Consider the following 21,038-nt stretch of genomic DNA (forward strand, 5'->3'; position numbering starts at 1 on the left):
TTTCAGCAGAATCAACATGGTAAGACCTCTTGGTCCTCTCACAGTGAAGAGGCAGTCTTGAATTGCATGTGAACTTCTACTTGTCCTGAAGCTCCGAACGGATTGGGAATGCTTTTCTTTTGTCTACAGGAAGGATATTACATTATCTTCTTTACCTCCATATATCGCTTTAGGGCATCAGCTGTTGCAAATTATCACACTTTTCTGAAGAATCTTTCTTGTCACACCTTTCTGGAGATCCACTGGAAGTAATTAGTGGATCTCCCAAGGTGTTTTGCCTATATGTATTTTCCTTTTTGCCTTGTAATCTCCAGTGGAAAGCATTTGGAAATAGGAGGTTGAAGGAAGCTGAGGACTTCTTAAAGCATGTATCTTCCATTTGGGGAGAGAACATCAGGATACACAGTGTGAGTGCACTTGTGTGAGCATAGTCAAGGTAAAAAGCCTTCCATCTCAAAGAATTTTTGACAACAGTGCGAACTTGTTCATGTATAATGTATCTCAAACAGCCTCTAAATACTTCTTCCTTTTCCTTTCAATTATTGGGTAAAGAGTTGAAACTGAAAAAGTTCATGCACACATTTTCAGATAAAACTTTTCCAGTTGTGCTCTCTCCTAGGTATACGTGTATGCTCCATGTAATGTGTAAGTCAGTGAGAGGAATATGATTAGTTAATTTTTTTAAACTGATTGCATCTAGTATACACAGGTCTTATTCTTCCATAATTTCTAGCCTGAAAAGGTGGTGGCTCACCAGATTCTAAAGAGAGGAACCCCCTTCCCCAATAAAGAAAGGCAAACCCTCAGTCAACAGTAAAAATAAAAACACAAGTTAACAAGTTAAAGTGCCTGTGAGAAGCTTGTTTAATAACTTCAGGAATATAAAAGAAATGTGCATTGTCATATGTTTTGTGTACCGGTGATGGGCATCAAATAACCAGTCTTTGGTGCCTTCATAATCTAAAAATCCATCAGGCTAATGGAGTGTTTTATCTATTGTCAGCGCTGCACTTAGCTGCTCAGTTCAAAGTCGTCTTCTTCCCACTGCACCTTAATTATGGTATTAATTGATGTTGCTGAAACTCATAATGGATGGTTTGTTCGCTGTTCTGCATGTTTTCAAGGAAGAGCTCTGTCACTGCTTTCGTAGTATCTTGGAAATGTTTGGAGAGAATGATTATGAATAGACACGTTGCATTGAGTGGTACAAGTTGAACAAATATGCTTTTTCACATGGTAAAGAAAAAAAAAACAGTTGAAAAATTTCTGATGGCTTTTTTTTTTTAAGTTCTGTTGGAGCTGGTTTCAATCAGACCAGACTTGTTGAACTGTGGAACATCATGGAAGAGCTTTTTTCCTTTGAAGGAAGCTGTATCTCTATGGTGTATAGTAAAATAAAACAGAAGATAGACTTGTTCTTTCACAGATTTCAAGTTTCCTTATACATTTTCAGTGTAAGTTGCACTGATACAACTATTTCAGTAGAGAATCATACCACTAATTCAAATAATGATCTGTGGATAGCTCAGGGCATAAATAGTTTTGCATTTCATTACAACAAATCAAGGAAAATGTTATTTGATCTTTAAGGTCTTAAAAAGTAAGTTTAAAAAAAAATTTAAAAGCTGGACATGGTTTGAAGGGCTCTGAAAAATTAATAGGCATGATCACAAGCAGTCCAGCTGAAGCCTTAGGGTCTTACTCTGAAATTTCCTGATGTTGTCTAAACACCACTGTGCAGCTATTATGTGCTGAACCTAAACTGTGGAGAGGTCATGAGATTTCTTGTTACTGTCACTCCTTTCCATAGCGTCTTTTTTCTTTTCCTATGTTTCCTTGTTCATATATGTTCTTTGACAAATTAATTTCCCCAAACCATGAAGGCTTTCTAGGAGAGATGGTTTTTGGCAAGTTTGAGAGTCAGGGGATGAATACTTGCTTACAAAACTTTGTTTGTTTGTTTGTTTAAGGTTGCTAATCTTGCTTGTTCACTGTCAACAAATGAAGATGGAATGAAAATTGTCCAAATGGCAGCTAATCACATAGAGACCTTGTGCCCACAGGTATGACTTTTTCAGTTAATTCCCATTATGTTATATGCACTGACCATACACTGTATTTTTGTCACACACCATAGATGTTTAGTCATGCTCCTTCAATCTGAATTCACATTCCATTCACACAGCTTAGTGTAGTAAATGGAGACCAAATGATAAATCAAGGCAAATACTCAGTTAATTTGTTTATTTTTTCTTAGTGGTTAACATAGGAATTGTTCATAGTCTGTATTGATGTGAAGTTTTAAAAAGCTGTAAAAATTGCAATTGAAGAAACATGCTGCTCTGCTTCTGAAATGAAACCTGATTGAATCAACAGAGTAACATGATAGGCAAATCGGTAGCTTGAGCTTTTGTCTTAAGCAAATGAATGAAAAACAGCACAGCTACAGCTAAATTTTTTGTACTTAATATCTTATAAAAAGTGTATTTACTCTGTATTTGTCACGTTCAGAATTATAGAGATATAAAAACTTCTGCAGTTACATCTGTTTCGAGCAAAGATTTTACTGATTTCTGTGAATCTGAGTGTTTCAGCCTTGAGGCTGCATAATTTCAAGATCCTTAGTTCTTTGAAGAACACTATAGTTTATGCAGTGGCACAAATATTCTTACCCTTTTGTGTGTTTGAATGCTAAATGTAGTTGAAATAGAAGGGGAAGGCCAAATATTAATAATATGTTCAATTACAAGCTTGAGAAGTCCACTTTATGCCTGCTGAGTAAATGCAAGACTTTGAGAAAAAGAAACTTCTATCAGGGAAATGTGATATTCTGAAAATACCACAGATTAGTGTTTTCTCTTGAATCATTCAGTTTCAATGTCTATTTTCATAACTTTTACAGCTCTGTGTTTCACATCTCACTCTATTTGATTTAATATGTTACTGGTTTTGTAAGAAGATTGCTGGCTTGTAAGAAGAATTCATGAATAGGTTCTTCCAGCTTCATTGTTTCTCCAGGGGTACAAGTGCATCTTTGTAATACATTATTATGCATCCAGATGTAGCTTTTTAGTTGAAAACCTACACTTTCAGTATTGCACCTGATACCAGAAACTCCCCAAATCTAATTTTGACTAAAATATTGATTTTCTCCAAAGCCCTTTAAGTTGCTAGGGCTTTAATTTCCTATAGTAAAATGGAATTTTCTTGTTTGGTTTTTTTTCCTCTTTTTTTTTTAACTTTGAGGTGTAAACTAGGGGTGAATTAGTTGATTATAGGTCTGTCTAAACAGAGAATGTGGTATGCAAGTGATAAGATTATATTACTATTAATGGTGTGTTCGTTGTGCAGGATTTGCTGCTTTCTTAGATAAGGACCATTCCCTGTGAAAGCAATTGGCATTTTGCCTTAGTAAGAAATAGCAGAATAAGGCTCCTGCATTTTTCAGTAAATCAGATTATGCCATATCATTTAAAAATCCTCCACAGGGAAAATAATTATCTCTTAAGATCCCTGCAGGGCATATCAATTAGAGCTTGGAATGGGGAAATTTGCATGCAGAACTCCCCAATGTTCTTAAATCTTTAGAATAAAAAATGGGATTCTACGTGCTCTGAAAAATATATTTCTTGAAGGGTACCACGTGGTTTAGATTGAAATCTGAAATGGTTGAATTAAAAGGAAAAAAAACCCAACAACCCACACCCCAAACCCCCCAAACACACCAACCAGAAAAACAGCAATGAAATCAACACCTACAAAAACCACCTTGGAGTCTTGGGAGTTCTGCAGATTTGACCAGCAAAATTTCCCATGTAGCACTGGGGAAAAGGCAGATACAGAATTGGCAAACCCTGGAGGAAAGCTTTTCAATTGTTAGAATTCATAGACATGCTTATTAGAATTCATAGACATGTTATATTAATTATACTGTACTGTAGTTAAAAAGTAGAGGATTGATTCTGAACTCTGACCATATTTTTTTTCTCAAGTGAGATTCTTAGCAAATATTTTGACTGTTCAATCAATGAAATAAGCTAGGCGTGTATGTTAGAGCCGGTACAAAACACATAATGCCTGTTGTTCCTGAAATTTCATGAATACTTCATGAAAAATTAATCTTAAGAATATTTAATGTTAATAATAATTAATAGAATAAAAAAATAAAGAGCTCCTAGCATATGTTTTGATGAAGGAAGAGTTATTTCTGTTCATGTTACTAGCTTTTGGTTGGGAGAATTTTCTTGAGTGTTGTCAGGTAGGTAAAGTCTACAGTATCACTTGTTTTATGTAGAAGGCCATGTTACTTTCCTGGTGTGCAAACAAAATCATGACCTCATGAAATGCATGAGAAGGAAAGGAAAGGAAAGGAAAGGAAAGGAAAGGAAAGGAAAGGAAAAGAGCCCACAAAAGCAAAAAAACTTGTGTTTTTGAACAGCAAGGATAGAGATTTGTAGAGCTGTTTTGCTAATAGAGGTCTTGGGTTTGTTACCCTTATGCTTCAGTTCAGTGGCATGTTCGAAGAAGTCTCTGGTTCCTTTAATAGTTAGTCCTCTGGAACAGGCAAAGATACCTGATAGAGGGTAAACCTGTTAATATAGAGATGGAAAAATATCCCAAATGTAGGAAACCGAAGATTAGCAGACAAGGATCTGGCTTCTCTATCTAAATTCTTGATAGGTTTTTACATTTTTACAGGCTAATCAGCTTTCAGGTGCTTCAACAAGTATGTCCAGCACACCAGGCCGACAAGAGGAGGAACAAGGGAGAAAAGCCCCAGAAAAACCTGTGTGCTTGTGTATAAGGAGGATCTAGCCTGTTATTTGACCTGGCTTCTGTGTTAGTACTGGGTCCTGTTTCCTCACCTCCCTTAAGGTAGGCCTCTGTTTTTGCTGGGTTGGGGAGCTCTTCTGAGGGATAGGCTTGAAGAGTAAGGATGCCTTCTGCAACAGGCTCTGAAGGAGGGAGGAGGTGAGAAGGAACCCATTGATCAGATCTTGGATGGAGTTGAAGGCCTTAGATATGTGACTTAACCTGGGATAAGGATACGGTGTTGGGGGAGAGCAGAGAAGGAAGACTGAACAGTAGCCGAGGTAGGTGAAGGTGTGCTTGTTCTCTCTGAAACTCAGGTTTGTCAGAAACGCACATAGTGGAGGTGCTGTGATACACATAATGAGAGATAATGACATTTTCCTACCTGAGGGAATGGAAGCCAGGGAGTGCCAAGAGCATTAATGAAAACAGATCCTGAGCTGATATTTTTGAGGAGAAGAATGACCTTGAGCCTAAAGCTGGAACAGATGTTTCAAAGGGGAGATGAGAAGTGGCTAGTCTCAAGGCAGCAGCTGGGAACAGCTTCAGCATGTCAAAGGGCTCTGGCTAGAGCCTTTTTATTAGCATAGAGATCCCTGGACAGTTTTAAGGAGCAGGAGGTTTGGGCTTGTTTTGGAAGAACCATATCTGAAAAAGCGAATTTTAGGCTCACTTCCTTTGAAGATGAGATCTTGCTAGAGCTTGCTACTAGTTACCGAAATGGCGCAGGGTGATTAGTTCTGCAGTGAGCCACATCCATTCTGGTATGTCATGCAAGGAAGCAAAATGCAGGAAAAAACACATGAATGTTCATGGTTTAGCTTAATCTTTTATTTGGTGATAAATAAATTTTTTAAAAATCATTCAATCCCATGCAATATTTTTATCAGATATTTTAAAAAAGACAAGGTATACACTAGTATAACCAGAACCTCAAATCTTAGTATTTTTAGTGAATTCTGTTTTTCTCCATAGAAATAGAAACCATCTATTTATAAAGCTATTAGGTGAGAAAGAAATCTATGTAACAAGAAATCCATTAGAGGTTGAGTTGCTCTTTGTGTTTAAAAAAATAAAAATAAAAATGGAGATGAGGGAAAATAGCCTTAAAAAAAAGAGAGAGCGTGCATCTTGAGATATTTTAAATGTATATGAAGTTGTCACCTCATTTCTCTTCTTAACTTGCACCTAACCAGGAATATATCAGAACCTAAAGCAGATATTACAGCATATTTCAGAACTAGTTCCTAAGCTGCTGAAAGAAGTTTGCAAAGACATAAGTGTCCTTTATAGCTAGCTATTGTTGATGCAAAATTTATTACGTGGAAGACATTGATTCAATGGATATAAAATGCACACTGAGCCAGTTAAATTCGTGGTCACTTCTGATGTGAAGCGTACATGCTTAGTGATACTGGCTCCGAGAATGCTGTCTGCCTGAGTCTTATCTTTGTATTTAAGCTATTGGAGCTATTGGCTAAAAAGTAGTGCCCATTACACATCATTTACTGAGTACATATGATGAAGAGTGAGTGCCTTGTGGTAGGCCAAAAACTTTGTCACAAGCAAGACGGAGTTACAACCCATAGTAGATGTGGATACTAGAGTTTATTTAAGAACCAGGGAGATAAATTTTTACCCTGATTGATGATACCACATGCTCACATGTTTGTTTTCCCCACAGTGTTATTTTCACTAGGTCTCGACTTTCCTTCCCAGCGGGGAAATTGCTGCTAGTCCAGGAAGGCTGGACAGAAAGTTATGATGGTTTTGGCCTGTACATCTGCTTGCAGTCAGCTGTCTTGGGCATTACTGTCAAAGGTCCCTGGGTGTCTCCCAGTATTTGTCTCCACATATTTTCCTGACCTCCAGGATCTTGCCTCACTTCCAGGACTGTTTCTCCAGCCAGAATCTTCATCAGGCTCTTTTTGGGCCCCTAAACCATTGATTTTTCCCAATCTAAGTGTGTGTGCAGAAGCATGAAGTGTGACCTACCTCCTAACTGGTGGCTCTGTTTTGTGTCTCTATTAATTGGATGACTCAGGATATGTCAGCTTTGTTTTGTTGCGATGTTAACAGAATTTAAAACCAGCACATACCAGTTGCATCTAGTTAGTACCAGGCTTGAGCTCAAGAATGCAGACATTCTTCTTCCCCTGCCCCAGTTGTCTACTGCCTATAAGTGTTTACAATTTAAACTATTTTTTGTCTACCACAGCCCTACACCATTCTGAAGGAACCATTTGGAAATAGGGGAGGTGGGTGAGTGGACCTTTAATGACAGAGCATCAGCTCCACAGCCACTGTAAGACCTCATGGCTCTGAGGCATCCAAGTGGACTGGTGTGGTTGACTCCTCTGGCAGGATATGATGCCAAGGGCACCTTACAGCTTGCTCCGAAAAAGAACAACTTGCAGTACAAGACTAGGCTGTCCAATAAAACCACATGTCATGCTGCGCCCGTTATATGAGGAGGCTGAGGACCAAGACTTGTATCCTAATATGGTAGAAATTGTCTAGTGAAATATTTATTGTTGCTTAGATGGAAGCTGGCTTCCTCTTAGACCTTGGCACTCAGTCTAAGAGCATGTTTCTTCTGAGGACTATGGAACATTTGGTTCTGTATTCTCTCACATGCTGGTGTAACATCAGTAGAGGCTAGTGTTTTGCCTTGATGACTAGTTATTGAGGTAAAGTATGAATGGGAAGATGTTATTTTTAAAACAAATTACATGCTTCTAACATGTCTTGACTTTCAGTTTCACCACTGGTGTATGTGGAGTGTCTCAGTTTGGAAACAAATATTTGAGATTTGGTATGGTTTTGATTTACTTGTTTTGTAGTTGTAGTTGATAGTTCTCTTGATGTCTATAATACCTTGATGCCTCTAATCTTAAAATTGTTCTACAGTGGAGTGCCCAAATGTAGGCAGGGTTTGGTACCTGTGATAGCATTTCTGCCCTCCACTGCTTGTTCAGAACTTTTTACTGACAAAGAATAAAATGTTTATTGTCAGTAAGCTTCATGTCAGAGGCTTTACTCTTACCTATTCATGTTGGTTTACTGCGTTTGTAATGTTCAGCAAATGGATATCTAAGTGTGTTTGGCTTCTCCCTTATCCTAATTTCTCCTTCAGCAGAAATGTCTTCTGTAGTTCATTTAGTGTCCATACTTCCCTTCCTCTCCCACCCTCGTTCACTTTGTACATCTGCACCTACAGTTCTTCATACACCTTAGAAAAATACTATGCAAGAAGTTAATTTGCTCTTCTTCATCCAAATTCTGTTAGAAGAGTCCATCTTCTATTTAGGCTCCTAAATTCACTGACCAAAATGTAAGAAACTGCTTAATACTTCTGTTGTTCTCAATGCTGTTTACAGGGGAGCTCAAATCATGTGATTTCACTCATGAACTCGTGCACAAGTTCATGGGGGATGTGGGAGAGAGACCCTTATCAGTCTTTGTGATAGGTTAGAAACGACACAAGGCATTTTGGTGTGTTCCCACTCTTGAAGGATGTCTCAGAAATTTCCAGCGCTTCCGTTTAAATTTCAGAGCACAAAAATGTATGTATAAACTCATCTTCCCTCACTCTAAAAATGCTCAGGGACAAAAGGTGAATGTTCTGGTCATATTTCTTTTTGCTTCTTTCCTGAAAACAGCCCTGTTAGTATTCTGCTGCAAATCAGGCTGATTATTATTTTGGTTTGCAGTGCGTTAGGACCTGTTTTGGGTATCTGGCTTTGCTTGGTTTGTTTTGCTAAGATGTAATTTTTCTTTCAATATAGAATTCAATGCAGAAATTACATAAAACACAGAATTACTACTTTTTAGATGGGGGCTCTCACCTTTCCCACAGAAAGAATGTTTGACTGAGAATGTTTAATGTATGCAAAAGCATCTGGTAAGCATCCTGTCTCAGTGCAGTTTTCAGCACTTTCACAATCAAAAAAAATATATTTATTTCTAGGCAGGTGTATCTGTGTCCTGGTTTTGGCTGGAAGAGTTAATTTTCTTCCTAGTAGCTGATATAGTGCTGTGTTTTGGATTTAGTATGAGAATAATGTTGATGACACACTGATGTTTCAGTTGTTGCTGAGCAGTGTTTACACTAAGTCAAGGCCTTTTCAGCTTCCCATACTCTGCCAGCGAGGAGGTGCACAAGAAGCTGGTAGGGAGCATAGCCAGGACAGCTGACCCAAACTGGCCAAAGGGCTACTCCATACCATATGATGTCATACTCAGTATAGAAACTGGGGGGAGTTGGCTGGGGGGCAGCAATCGCTGCTCGGGGACTGGCTGGGGGTCGGTCAGCGGGTGGTGGTGGTTGCATCACTTGTTTTTTCCTGGGTTTTGTTCCTCTCTCTCTCTCCCTCTCTTGTTGTTTTCCTTTTCATTACAATTTTTTATTATTATTGTTATTTATTTCAATTATTAAACTGTTCTTATCTCAACCCACGAGTTTTCTTACTTTTGCTTTTCCAATTCTCTCCCCCATGCCACCGAGGGAGAGTGAGCAAGGGGCTGTGTGGTGCTTGGTTGCCGGCTGGAGTTAAATCATGACAATCTGTCATCTTTTAAGTAATTGTTTGGATTATGTTATTTATACCATTCAGTAAAATCACACTGCAAAATCTACTGTTAGTAAATTCTTAATAAAACATCTGACTCCCAAAATGGAATTTAGACAGGGCCAACAGTCAAAAGTCCTGCTGATAACTGCCTCTGAAAACAGCCACCGCTATTCTAGAACCCTGCTGTCATAGACTGGAACAGACAATGCATGGTATGTATTGACCTGTGTTACCTGAGCAGTGATCTCTGACATACTTAGCGTATGGTATCTTGAGTTCATTGTTGCAGTTCGTTTTTATTTTTATATTTGCTGTTCTTTCCCCTCCTATGATACTTTTTAAAAAAACTATACTAATGGAAAGAGCATAACACTTGGCTCATGTGTGAAACATACAGCTCTAATTCTCACTGTCATCTTTTCTTGCTGCTTGGAACTTAATATGCTGTTAGTTATTTTTAATATTTCTTGGTATGTGATATACCGCTAAAGATAGAAGCTGAATTTTTGGCTGTGTGAATTTGTAAATAAATCAGTGTGGTAGTTCAAGTAACATGGAGGGGTATTAGGGTAAGCAAGATGCTGAGCTAATCAGTGGGAATGTATTTATACACGTCATATTTCCAGGCCATTCAAATACTGATCTGACATCTGTCTTTAACATTTTGTATTTGGCTTTTCCAGCATAATTCATCTGTTTTTTCAATGCCAACATGGCTGTCTGGAACTGACTGCTGTATTTTGGTATTACAGATCTGCTTCTCTATTGACACATTTACCTGCAGTGAGGAGAATGGCAAAAAACGCCAAGACTCCTTGCAAGAAACCAGACCCTGCAGCCTTCCTTTCTTTGAATTTTAGTAATTTCAGCACTGTTTAGTGATGCTTTCTTTCCTATCTCTCTCTCAGACAATATTAAGCCTCTTGTGTGTTTTTAGGATCATGTGAAATGGTCTGTGTTTATCAGTAAATTTGGAAATACTGTGGAACCAAGAGTTGAGGAACTGAGGTGTTTTTTGGTGAGTGTGTGTGTGTATGTTTGTCTGTTAAAGAGAGCCAGACAAAGCATCTCCAGTCCAGTCCACAAGCCACTTGTATTCTGTCCTCTTCCAGAGTACACTGATTAAACCTACAATTTGGTGCAAAGTAGCATGGAAGCCTTCAGCAGCCTGACGGTGACAGCAGTGTGCCCCACACATACGAATATTCAACTGAGAAGCTCTAATTTCCAAGCAGGGCTTGCCTGTTCTCTGCATTCTTTCTTAAAGCTATGATCATAACTGTTATGCTTCCTATATGTTTTGCTCAAGCTTTAAATGTGAATGTCCTGTAAATTTTTTTCTCAAAATTAAGCATTTTATCAGTGTGTTTTTCCCTTATAAAAAAGAACAGGGGAATTTAGTCTTTTCTTTGAGCTATATTTCAATTTATACTTAAATTGTTTAGCCCTTTTGGGCTGATACAGCTAGGTGGATATTATTTGCTTCTGTGTTATTTTCTAGAAAGTAGGTACTGTATTGAACAAACCTGAAAATTCTCGTTCACAAAAATGAGACTTGATAGCTAATAAGTGGGCAGCATCTTTTGATGTGTTACATTTTTCAGGTATTGGAGTTTAATTATATATTTTATGATGCTGTGGATTTTTGAAGCTAGCACTTTACACTTCCTATATATTTACTTTTTCATCAGAGAAAATCAATCATCCATTTCGTTATTTGCTCTGGTACATTAAATGGTGGGGGACACTGAAGAAGTTTTTTATTAGCCTCATAAAAACTCTTCACCAATATCACTTTAATAACCACGATTGTTTCATCTCCTTGGTTGAACTGTTTGTGCGGCATCTCCTTTTATCTGTCTTAATACCATTTCCTTCAAATACAGCAATCTTGTGCAAGGGCAGAAGTAATGGGGGAGAACATGGTAAATCAGTGAGTTCTCTACCATCTGCTTTAAAAGAGATAAAACAGATGTTAGTATCTCTAACAATATCAGACATCTTAAGTACCATCTCCAGCCTTTCAATTGAGAGATTAATTAAACGTACATATTATGCCTTAATAATAATATTTCTAAAACTAAAGGAAAGATATTTGGGTGAAGTGATACATGTTTCATGTAGGTTTTCACCATGTTAGAAAAGTCCACACACAATGCTGCTGAAGTTGATGAAGAAATTGTCATTAACCTTGATAGCTATGGTAGTCTGCTTGAACATTCCCATGTTTAATTCCTTCTCTTACACCTTTGTTACACAGCCAGTTTAATCTGGCATACATCATCAGTGCTGCTAGAGACTTGATCTCCCTCCCTACTCTCAAGCTGTTATTTCTGCCTCCTTCCCTTGTGACTAACAATAACAATCATACAGCTATTCAGCGATCTGGATCAGGAAGCTGATGCAGCTGAGAATTAACCTGGGAAGCAAGTAAGAAGGTTAGTTTTCATTCAAGTCAGTTGCCTGATGTAGTTTGCTGTACGGATGTATGAACACTGCTTCCTGGTTCAAGGGAAGGAATGTGGAAAAAGGAGTCTAAGGGAGGAGCAAGCCACTGCTTTTGGTGGCAGTGCAGACTAATGCCAGGTTGATCTGGCAGTGGCACAGCTTTGGTGTTAGAAGTTGATGTTTGTTTTCAGTATTAGTAGATAGCTGTTGGTACCAGCTACCAGGAGACATTGCATGGAAAAAGTTGTTAGTCTAGTCCTCAAGTACAATAATAATATGTGATCCTATTTGAATGGATGATCCTTTGTGCCATCAGAACACTGCAGTCTTAACGTGATGGGCAATCTGCAGAAAAGGAACATGTACAAAACCAGCCGTGCTTCAGTTTCCAATCTGGCTATCTGACAAGGACTGAAAATGATACAAAGAAGAAAACTTTTGTCATATCCTCTAGCATAATTTACTGACATTAGTAATTGTAAGATGTTATGTTTTTCTGTTTGTGAAAATTGAGGTTTGTTGTTTTAAAGAGATGATAAAGCATGTGGTATTTTTAGCTGGTTGGGGTACTATGGAATCTTAAAGCTGTGGGCCACCAAAATGTATTGGAAGGCCTAACGCTTTGCACTCTTACACAAATAGACTTAGCTGGATATTTGCTTTGGCTTGAACTTTTCCAGTAAACAGAGTTTGAAGGGGGAAAAAAAATAATACTATGACTCTTATATTCCCCTGAAAGTCTCGTGTTGTCTGTGGCTGCTTGGCTGTTTTGTGATAGTGCTTGGAGAGAGAATATACAAAATGCCCTGAGGTTTTCAGTCTTAACTTTCATTTTCCGGCATCTGTTGTGCTAGAATAGAATCCTCAATAAATCCTCAGTTTGTAATATTAAATAATACCAACCCTGAGTGGCCTCAACTTCTGTAGCAATACAGAAGCTGTTCTGTTTTATCCTCTTCTGCTTGCACCACCTGCAGTTAGTGGACATAAGACATGAGAATGATTGAGTTTCTTAAAGCTGCTGGAGGGCATTTGCTGTAGATTCATACTGCACAAAAGTGCTATGAATGTTTTATAAACAATTTATTTTTCCCTGTGCCTTTAAAGCTTGAAAGTATCCTTCCTGGAAAGGTATTTCTTTTTTATGTTTTCAACTTCATCCTTTTTTCTAAATTTATAAGTTTTCCTGAGATGACACATTTTGTTGGTGACAGTCCTCCAGCAGAATGCCAGGGAAGGAAAGAAAAGCAATAAAACATCATTATTAGAGACCTGTTGTGATAAAAAAACCTACTGAGTCTGGGGAGGAAGGTGGTCATACAGTAGGAAAGGTTAGAGTAGTACAAGACAGCAAAATAATACCACTGTTAAGAGATGTAGTTTTGCGTGTTTTTTGGAAGAGAGGGGTGGACAGCAATAAAGAGCAGAGAATATAAACAGCTATAGCATGCAGTAATAGAGAGGTGTAAATAGCATAGGTTGACAAGGGAACATATTCCTCTTGTTGAAGCAAGAAGCTAAAATCACACTATTGATACGTGGTTCCATCTGACATAACTTTGTTCTATGGCATTGGGCATATCACTATTATCAGCTCTTTACCTAATTTTGAGATGCTTTTCAACTGGAATATTGGAAGTGTGATGGGGATCCTCATGGGTGCTTCAGCACCCTGGAGGCAGCTGGTGATGTAGGTGGTGGTGAACAGACTCAAGTGCTTAGTCTGGCAAGCATCAAGGAAAATGAATGAGGTAGACAGAAGTTCGATGTAGTTGCAGCATCGACAGGGTGGGGCTGCATGGTCCACATTCTTGTATGTGCATATATGTCCTATGAGGTGCAGCTAAGGAACAAGATTTTTGGCAATTTTTAGTGTCTTCTGCACAAGCTTGTAAAGCAAAGGCACAAGTTTTTTTTTTCTTTTTCTTTTTTTCCCTGCATGCCCACCTTCTCCCTCTGTCACTGATGCACAGTCAGACTTCAGTGAGTTGGGGAAATTCTAGTACATCTCTCAGGGAAGTGTCTGACCTGGAGAAGTGTGAAGAGGTGTATCTTATGAATTTTGGCTGATTCATGTCTCTGATGAGCTTCCAGTTTTTTAAATTGAGCTTTTAAATGGTTTCCACAGAAGTAGCATCAAACTCAAGGCAGCAGATGACTACTCTTCTTGCGTTCTCATGATTTCTTCCTGGAAACTAAAATGCTAAAATGCATTAAAGAAGGGAAAGAGAGGTAACATGATCTGCAAGTGGATTTTCTGTGTTATATTTGTGGAATGATAAATGCAAAGTATATTTGGCAATTTGACTATCTGCTTTACTAACTTCCAAATTAAAAGTCATTAGAAAATATATCAGTAAGAGCAGCATCGGAAGCAGTAGTAAAAGTAGCAAGTACAGCACCAGTTTGTTTGATTTCTGTATGTCTTAGATGATTGTGCATTACTGCTGATATTGATGCAGAGTCTGGGCTAATTTGCTGTTCTGAGTTAGAAAAAGCTTCGTTTACCATCCTAAAGCTGTCACTACTATTTTAAACAGAATAATTTCAAGCAAAGTTTTCTTTCTGATTTCTTTGGAACTTGCTTTGTGATGTGACATGCTAGCTAGATGTGAACTCATGTTTACATTTATGCATAAAATAGGGATAAGGTATGTGTGTTTCTCATTATACCACTTCTTCTGTCTCCTTTCCACTTTTTCTGGGAAAATGCAAAATGAATTTTAGATTAGTAACTGCAGTCACACTAACTTTGTGTTCTACTATAGCATCACTGAAATTCTTGAAGAATGCAGACTCTTGCTGTTGATGCTTGATCTGTATTTCCAAGGCAGAATTATTACCCATACATGCATAGTTTTCTGGGAAAGATGTTCTCATAAGGAATTTTTTTCAGAATAGTGCACTGCGTCCTTCCAACGTTTGTTTTACCCATACCGAAATCATGGCATGTATAAATAATTAGTGATGCTTCAGAAATCACCCCATTTCTCATTTTCTTAACAGTATGTCTTTCTATTAAAGGCAATAGCTTGACTCTTTCTTGATCCTATTTTAAGTCTGTTCTGCTGGAGTTTCTGCATGTGGAAAATGGACTAAAGACATTAGAAAAATAGTATCAAAGACGGGAAAAAAAGTAGTAATTTGATGGTGGGTGGCATACAATTTAGGTAGTGTTGGGTTCCTCTTTTACAGGATGATAATGTGAATGATATGTAGGGAACTAATTTAATGATTATGAGTCTCTTCACTTGGCCTTCAGAAAGGATTCTTAGCAATAACAAAGGAATAAAGATTCCTTCCAGTGGGGGAGCGGGGCAGGGGGAGGAAATATTTTCTTTATTTGAATTTCTTATTACCTGTCCTGAACTGTCCTCACTGTCTGGAAGGCAACAAGGGTTTTGTGTTGTTTTTTGCACTTCTTTCAGCTCATAGGGTGTACAGACTGTGTATGTGAAATGCAGGACAGAAAATGAAAACTAGGAGGAAATGTGGAAACACTTACTATACCTTAATGTCGTGCATACCTGCTAAGATCCTGACAATATATTGTTTTCATTTTGTACCATTTTCCTAATTCTTTTTGGTTTGGGGGTTTTTGGTTTTTTTTAATTTGTTTGTGTGGGGTGGGGGTTTTTTGTTTGTTTTGGTTTGGGTTTTTTTGGCTGCAGGGGATTTTGCTTGAGAGAATTCTGGAAAAAAGTGTTTTGAAACTCTCTTGGTGGGAGATACTTCACTGGGGAAAAAATTCCAGCCCCACCAACACAAACCCCTCAAAGTGAAATAGCGAGGATCTTTGGGACTACATCTGTTTACCAAGGGGACAAAGAAACTGTTTTGTTATATTGGCTTCATTTTGCAGCTACTTCAGTGTAACACATCTGGGAGCATGACATAACATTTGTTTTGGAGGAACCTGTAAAATCTTCAAGGTATTAGTGATAGTTTTATGCTTATATATGGAAATGTATGTCCCTGAGTAAACGGTTATTCTCTTTAAGGTACAGTATTCCACTTTATGTATAGGAGTGTTATCCCAGAAGTGTGGGGTCATTTACCCACTGTGTGAAACACCAATATACACACAGGGCAGAGGTATTTTATTTCATGTCTGCACAGAGATGGGTGCTAGATGGTTATTCCACAAAGCTAGCACACTATACTAAAGAACTACCGCATATTTATCTTGTTACGTGATTAGTAAAAACCTGCCCAAATTTATATTTATTAGTTAGTAATTACTACTCCGTTTGTCATTGCTTAGTTCTATGTAAATTAGCACACATGCTCCTTGCAGGTGTGGGGGGGGCAAGTCTTTTCAGTCTTGTATTGAGTTGGTGGTTGTGATCTCCCCCTGCTGCCTTTACCTTTTCCCTACTTACCAGAGTTTTTTCCTGACTTCGTGTTTCTTTGGCACTCCCCCAGTCTTCGGCACCTTCTAGGGCAGGATGTTCCCCTTTCATCAGTCTTTTAGTTCCTCTTCAAGGGGATAGTTGTTACCAAGTCATGCGTTCATACAAAATGTATCTTGTTTCACAAGGCCTTTATGGCCCTTATATCAGGAATGTAACTGAAATCTTACTACACTGTTGTGATCAAATCATATGATGCTGATTCGTATGGGCTAATTCCATTCATATAAAATATATTACTGGAAAGAATTCTCTTATTTTAGAGTCCTCCCTTGTTCCTGAATATATAGAATATATCTGATTTGTCATGATGCATTTGCACAATGCTCATGATGCTGTCTTAATCTGTTAGCTCCCAGATCGTACTGTGTCTTTCAACTGTTCTCAGTGTTTTAATTGTTGTTTCTCAAGTCTATTTTTCCTCCTGTATACCTTTACAGGATGAATTGATGAGAATTAAATTTCACGGTTTCAGATGAGGTGATACCATTATATGCACATTGTGGGATTGTAGTGCTGTCAAGACTATTCTTAGGATTTGCTAGACTACACAGACAACTTGATGTGTACTTGTAGAACATTTTGGGTTTGTTAAGAGCTATATGAAAACCTTAGCATTGCTGGCTTTCACTTTTTTTTTTTCCCCAAAAAATATTGTCCACATCTCTTCCTGCGAGGATATTAAATAGACATCAGTCTTAAATTACCTTATTCACTCTGAATATTAACTGTCCCTTTCAGTTAACTTCCTCAAATATTGAGCCATTAATCCACGTAACTTCTGATACCCACTAATTCAAATTAGGCCTGGATGACAGGATGATAGTGGTTTTCCTTGTCAAGGATGTTTACCCTAATTAACCTCTAACAGTAAGAGGATATACTATAGAGAATGTTCTAACTACATGACTAAAATAAGAACATCAGTACAAAAACATGTGACTGCATTCATGTGTGAAACCAACCATAGCTGAAGCTTTAGTGATACAGGTTCAATGAATTAACAGGCTATTAGAATGTAACTATTTCTTTCAAGTATGAGTCTTCTTACTTAACTGCAAGCAGCCTCCCTCCGTTGCTGGTCCTGCTATTATTGAAGACAAGTGCCTCACCTGAAGTGTTGTTCTGGAAGCAATCCTGCTAGAAGAAGAAAGAAAACAATAGGTGTGGGCTTTTTGGCTTTTTCTTCTGTTCACAGCTGTGTTGTTATAGGTCCTTAAAAATTAACTGGGTGAGAGGATTAGGAAAAGAAGATTTGGGTGTTCGTACATCGCAGCAGAGAGAGAAAGCCTAGCAAGGTCCTTGGAGCCTGCAGGGAGGGGCCAGTAGTGTGCGGTGAGGCCTCAGGAAGACAGAAAAAACTTCCAGGGACCAGAAGGGGCAGGGTAGTGCTTGCTGCAGCTTAGATCTTTGACTGTGGCAGCAACAGGTGAGAAGTTGAAGCTGGGCTCTTCTGTCTGCATGAGTGACATGGAATATATTTGAGCATGTCTGTCAGTCCCACTTGTTCACCAGATTGTTTCTACCTATTCTTTCCAGAGGCACTTTAGGGATTTTCAACCTCCATGTCCCCATCTCTGTATTACTCTCCTAAAGCTCTCTGCTTGTCTGTCTATACAGTAAGTCATTTTTGTGTCAAGTTGAAAGCTCACTGTTGTCTTCAGCTCTTGATTTCTTTTGCTCAGACCATACCATAGTTCATAGATATTATAGGAAATGTAGGGCAATGGCATTTAGACAAAGGTTGTCTGTAATGGTGACAGTTTTGTTAGAAATCCCAAGAGGGAATGAGGAACTAATTAGGTGGATTTAATACATTTTTTAGTAGGTTGGTTTTTGTTGTTGTTGCTGTTTTGGCTGGGGTTTTGCATAATATACTTCAAAATGTACATGAAGCAACAGTTGTGGCATACGTGTTGAGCTTTACTGGTGTCTTTGGTTTTTGCTTTTCTTTTTTGTTCTTTTTTTATACTCAGTGCATAGATTTAATCCATATCTGTGTTCATGTTACCAAATACTCAAAGACTATAATTGTAGTGTAGTTAGACTGCAATTGTTCTAGTTCCATTGCAGTTGTATTTGATTTCTGTAAAGTTCGCTACATGAATGAATAGTCCATAAGGACCTTTCTGTTTTATATGCAGTACAGTATAAATTGGACTAAAGATTTACTTGGATATGAAATCCAATAAACAGAAGGATAATTACATAAGTTTCATTTTTATATTGTCATTTCAGTATGCAACTAACTTAATTGATACTTATGGGTGTTGTATTCAGACACAGGGGATTTTAATGCTGAGTGCCTTTCAAGATCAAGTCCCAAGACTGTAAACTCCCATGGAGAGAGTTTCCTTTATGCCTGCATACTCCGGAAAGCTTTACTGTAGCTATTGGAGTATAACTTGTGCTGTTGACAGTATGGCTTATCCCAGTTTGATCAGCAAACTCAGCTATCACCAGTGCTGATAATTTTAATACCAGTATAGTTGGTATACTGTGATAGAGCATTTACACAGCCTAAGAAAATGCAGAAAAAGCTTACATGTCTAAAAAGCATTGCTATATCAAGAGGCTTTGTTCTCAATTTAATATGTTTATACTGAACTGCAGATAGTGGAGCTCCAGTTCTGGATGGAGCACTGTTGAAGATACGACTTCCTCCATGGTTTTGAGTGTAAAATAACAAATGAAACATTATAAACAGAACTCTGTTTTGAATATTTTTTTATTTCCTCTTTCATATATCAGTAAATATTGAGGATTATTTTAGCCTTCCATTTCAAGGATTTGCTTCTCTTGAAATTAAAATTTGCATTTGAGAATGCATTGCTCAAGGCTTGATAAAATTTTGTGAAGTCTTCTGTGCTTTCTGAGCAGAATCTAGTTGTCCCCCACATACACAAACCATGGACACAAGACAGTAATGACTTAGTTAGAAAATTGAAACTGTAGCTAAAATCGTTTGAAGTAATTGACCACTGTTATGATTTGCTTGATCCTAAGTGAGATACTGGATACTGGGTGTGTTATCTAATACAAAAAAAACCAGTTTGAGGAACAGTGTTTTTTGGTTGAGTGGAAAAATGCACTTTTGATTCTTGAAATAAACCTAGGGGATTTGTGCAATCCACCCCCCCGTACCTTTGAATATCATATCCAAAACATTCCCTGGGTCATTTACAGACACTGTGTTCAATAAGGCAGAAACAGAAATGTTTGTTTATTCTGGTTACTTCAGTTTCAGTATTGCATAATAGAGAAAGTGAAAGTAATTAATAACTGAAATTACTAATTTCATGCAAATCAGGCACCTGCAATCTGACTTGCAGGAAAAAAAACCCTAATGTATTTTGTGATCTGCTGTCTGCTTCACTTGTCAGGTCAAGTGAATTAGCTCTGGAAGGGAGATGCTGTCAAATGGATTTAAAAATTAGTCTTTAAGTGCTCTGTCTCCAAAAACCAAACTATCCACCCAAATGTGAATACTGAATACTTTACTGCATTTTCAGTTCTTTTGCACTTTCATAACATTTTCAACTAAAATAATGGGAATGTCTCTTTTTTAAGCTTTATTTTTATTTTCGTGTCTCAGAATATTTTATTAGAGTCTCTGCTTAGTCCCTGAAGTGTTAAAGATAACTTTGTGGGCCTTTCCTGTAGAAGGTTTCCAAATGCATTCAGAAATGTGCACATAGTCCCTATAAAAAACAAAGACATTAGTTGTGTACGAGAGTAGGGGGGAGCTTTAGAGGACTGTGTTTGGTGTGTGTGTTTTTTGTTTGGTAGGGTGGGGGTTTTTTTGTTTGGTAGGGTTTTTTTGTTTCGTTTTGTTTTTGTTTTCTTTCTCAAGAATGCACCATGCCTCTCAGCAGTGCTAGACTATGTTGGGAGGTATGCTTCTGAGTGAAGTTACACAAGTTGTTTGAATAAAGTACAAAGCTTTATCCCAATGCAATAAAAACATATTTCTGTGTATCACTAGCAACCACTGCCCAGACATCAGGAGAGAAAGCTATGCAGGATTGTATTTAATTTCTAGCCTGGAGTATCAGATCAATAATGTTTATAGTATTGTTGCTTACCCCCTACCCCACAATTCTGTTTGTTCTTGAGGGGTTGCTTTACCTGTGTGCTCGTAATTTATTCACAAGATTCTTGGCCAGTAGCTTGTAATTGAACAATGTAGAAATTAAATCTGCCCTTAATGGTTGGTATCAAGAAGGCCTTTGCAAGATTTGAACAGTGGGTTAATATATACCAACTTTGTTCAGTGACCTTTTCTCAAAGCTTAGTTAAAATTACCTAGTAATCTCAGAATAAGTAAATCCGTACTTAACTTCTAAAACTTATTACCAAACATCGTCAACTATGTCACTGTCAAACCAAGTGCATCCAGTGCTATCCATTCTTCCTGCTTTAGATGATTGGAAAGGAGGAAGAAACAGAATCATACAGTATGTTATTTAAATGCTAGTTCTGTCAAAATAGAGATTGTAAATAGGACTTTGAAATTTTATGTTGGACCATAATTTGTCCTAAGTATTTTAACCATTGCATTCAGTATTTTAGGGATTGCTGTGTTCTTATTATTGCATCATTATTTCTTGCTGGAATTTTTGAGTCTCTGTCTGAAGCAATAGTTGTCTTAATTTTTTCTGAATATAATGTAAAAACTTATGGTCAAGTGTTCATGCCATCATACCACGTGTACAACTAACTCCTCATAACTATCAGTACTTGATAATGCTGCTGAGATAGAAGTTTTTCAGGATCCTGTGAGAGAGAGCAG

At 37.8% G+C, this 21,038-nt stretch overlaps 1 protein-coding gene across 2 annotated transcripts in view; it reads left to right on the forward strand.

The window, feature by feature from the left end:
* CTNNA3 (catenin alpha 3) overlaps positions 1-21,038 on the forward strand; it is a 548,079-nt gene that overhangs the window by 339,879 nt on the left and 187,162 nt on the right. For both annotated transcript variants that reach the window (XM_072870046.1, XM_072870047.1), the window contains exon 9: positions 1,971-2,063. In XM_072870046.1, the coding sequence (XP_072726147.1) occupies positions 1,971-2,063 (93 nt within the window). The remainder of the gene's footprint in view (positions 1-1,970; positions 2,064-21,038) is intronic.

The sequence above is a fragment of the Ciconia boyciana genome, chromosome 8, assembly GCF_034638445.1.
Source record: "Ciconia boyciana chromosome 8, ASM3463844v1, whole genome shotgun sequence".
NCBI classification, from domain to species: domain Eukaryota; kingdom Metazoa; phylum Chordata; class Aves; order Ciconiiformes; family Ciconiidae; genus Ciconia; species Ciconia boyciana.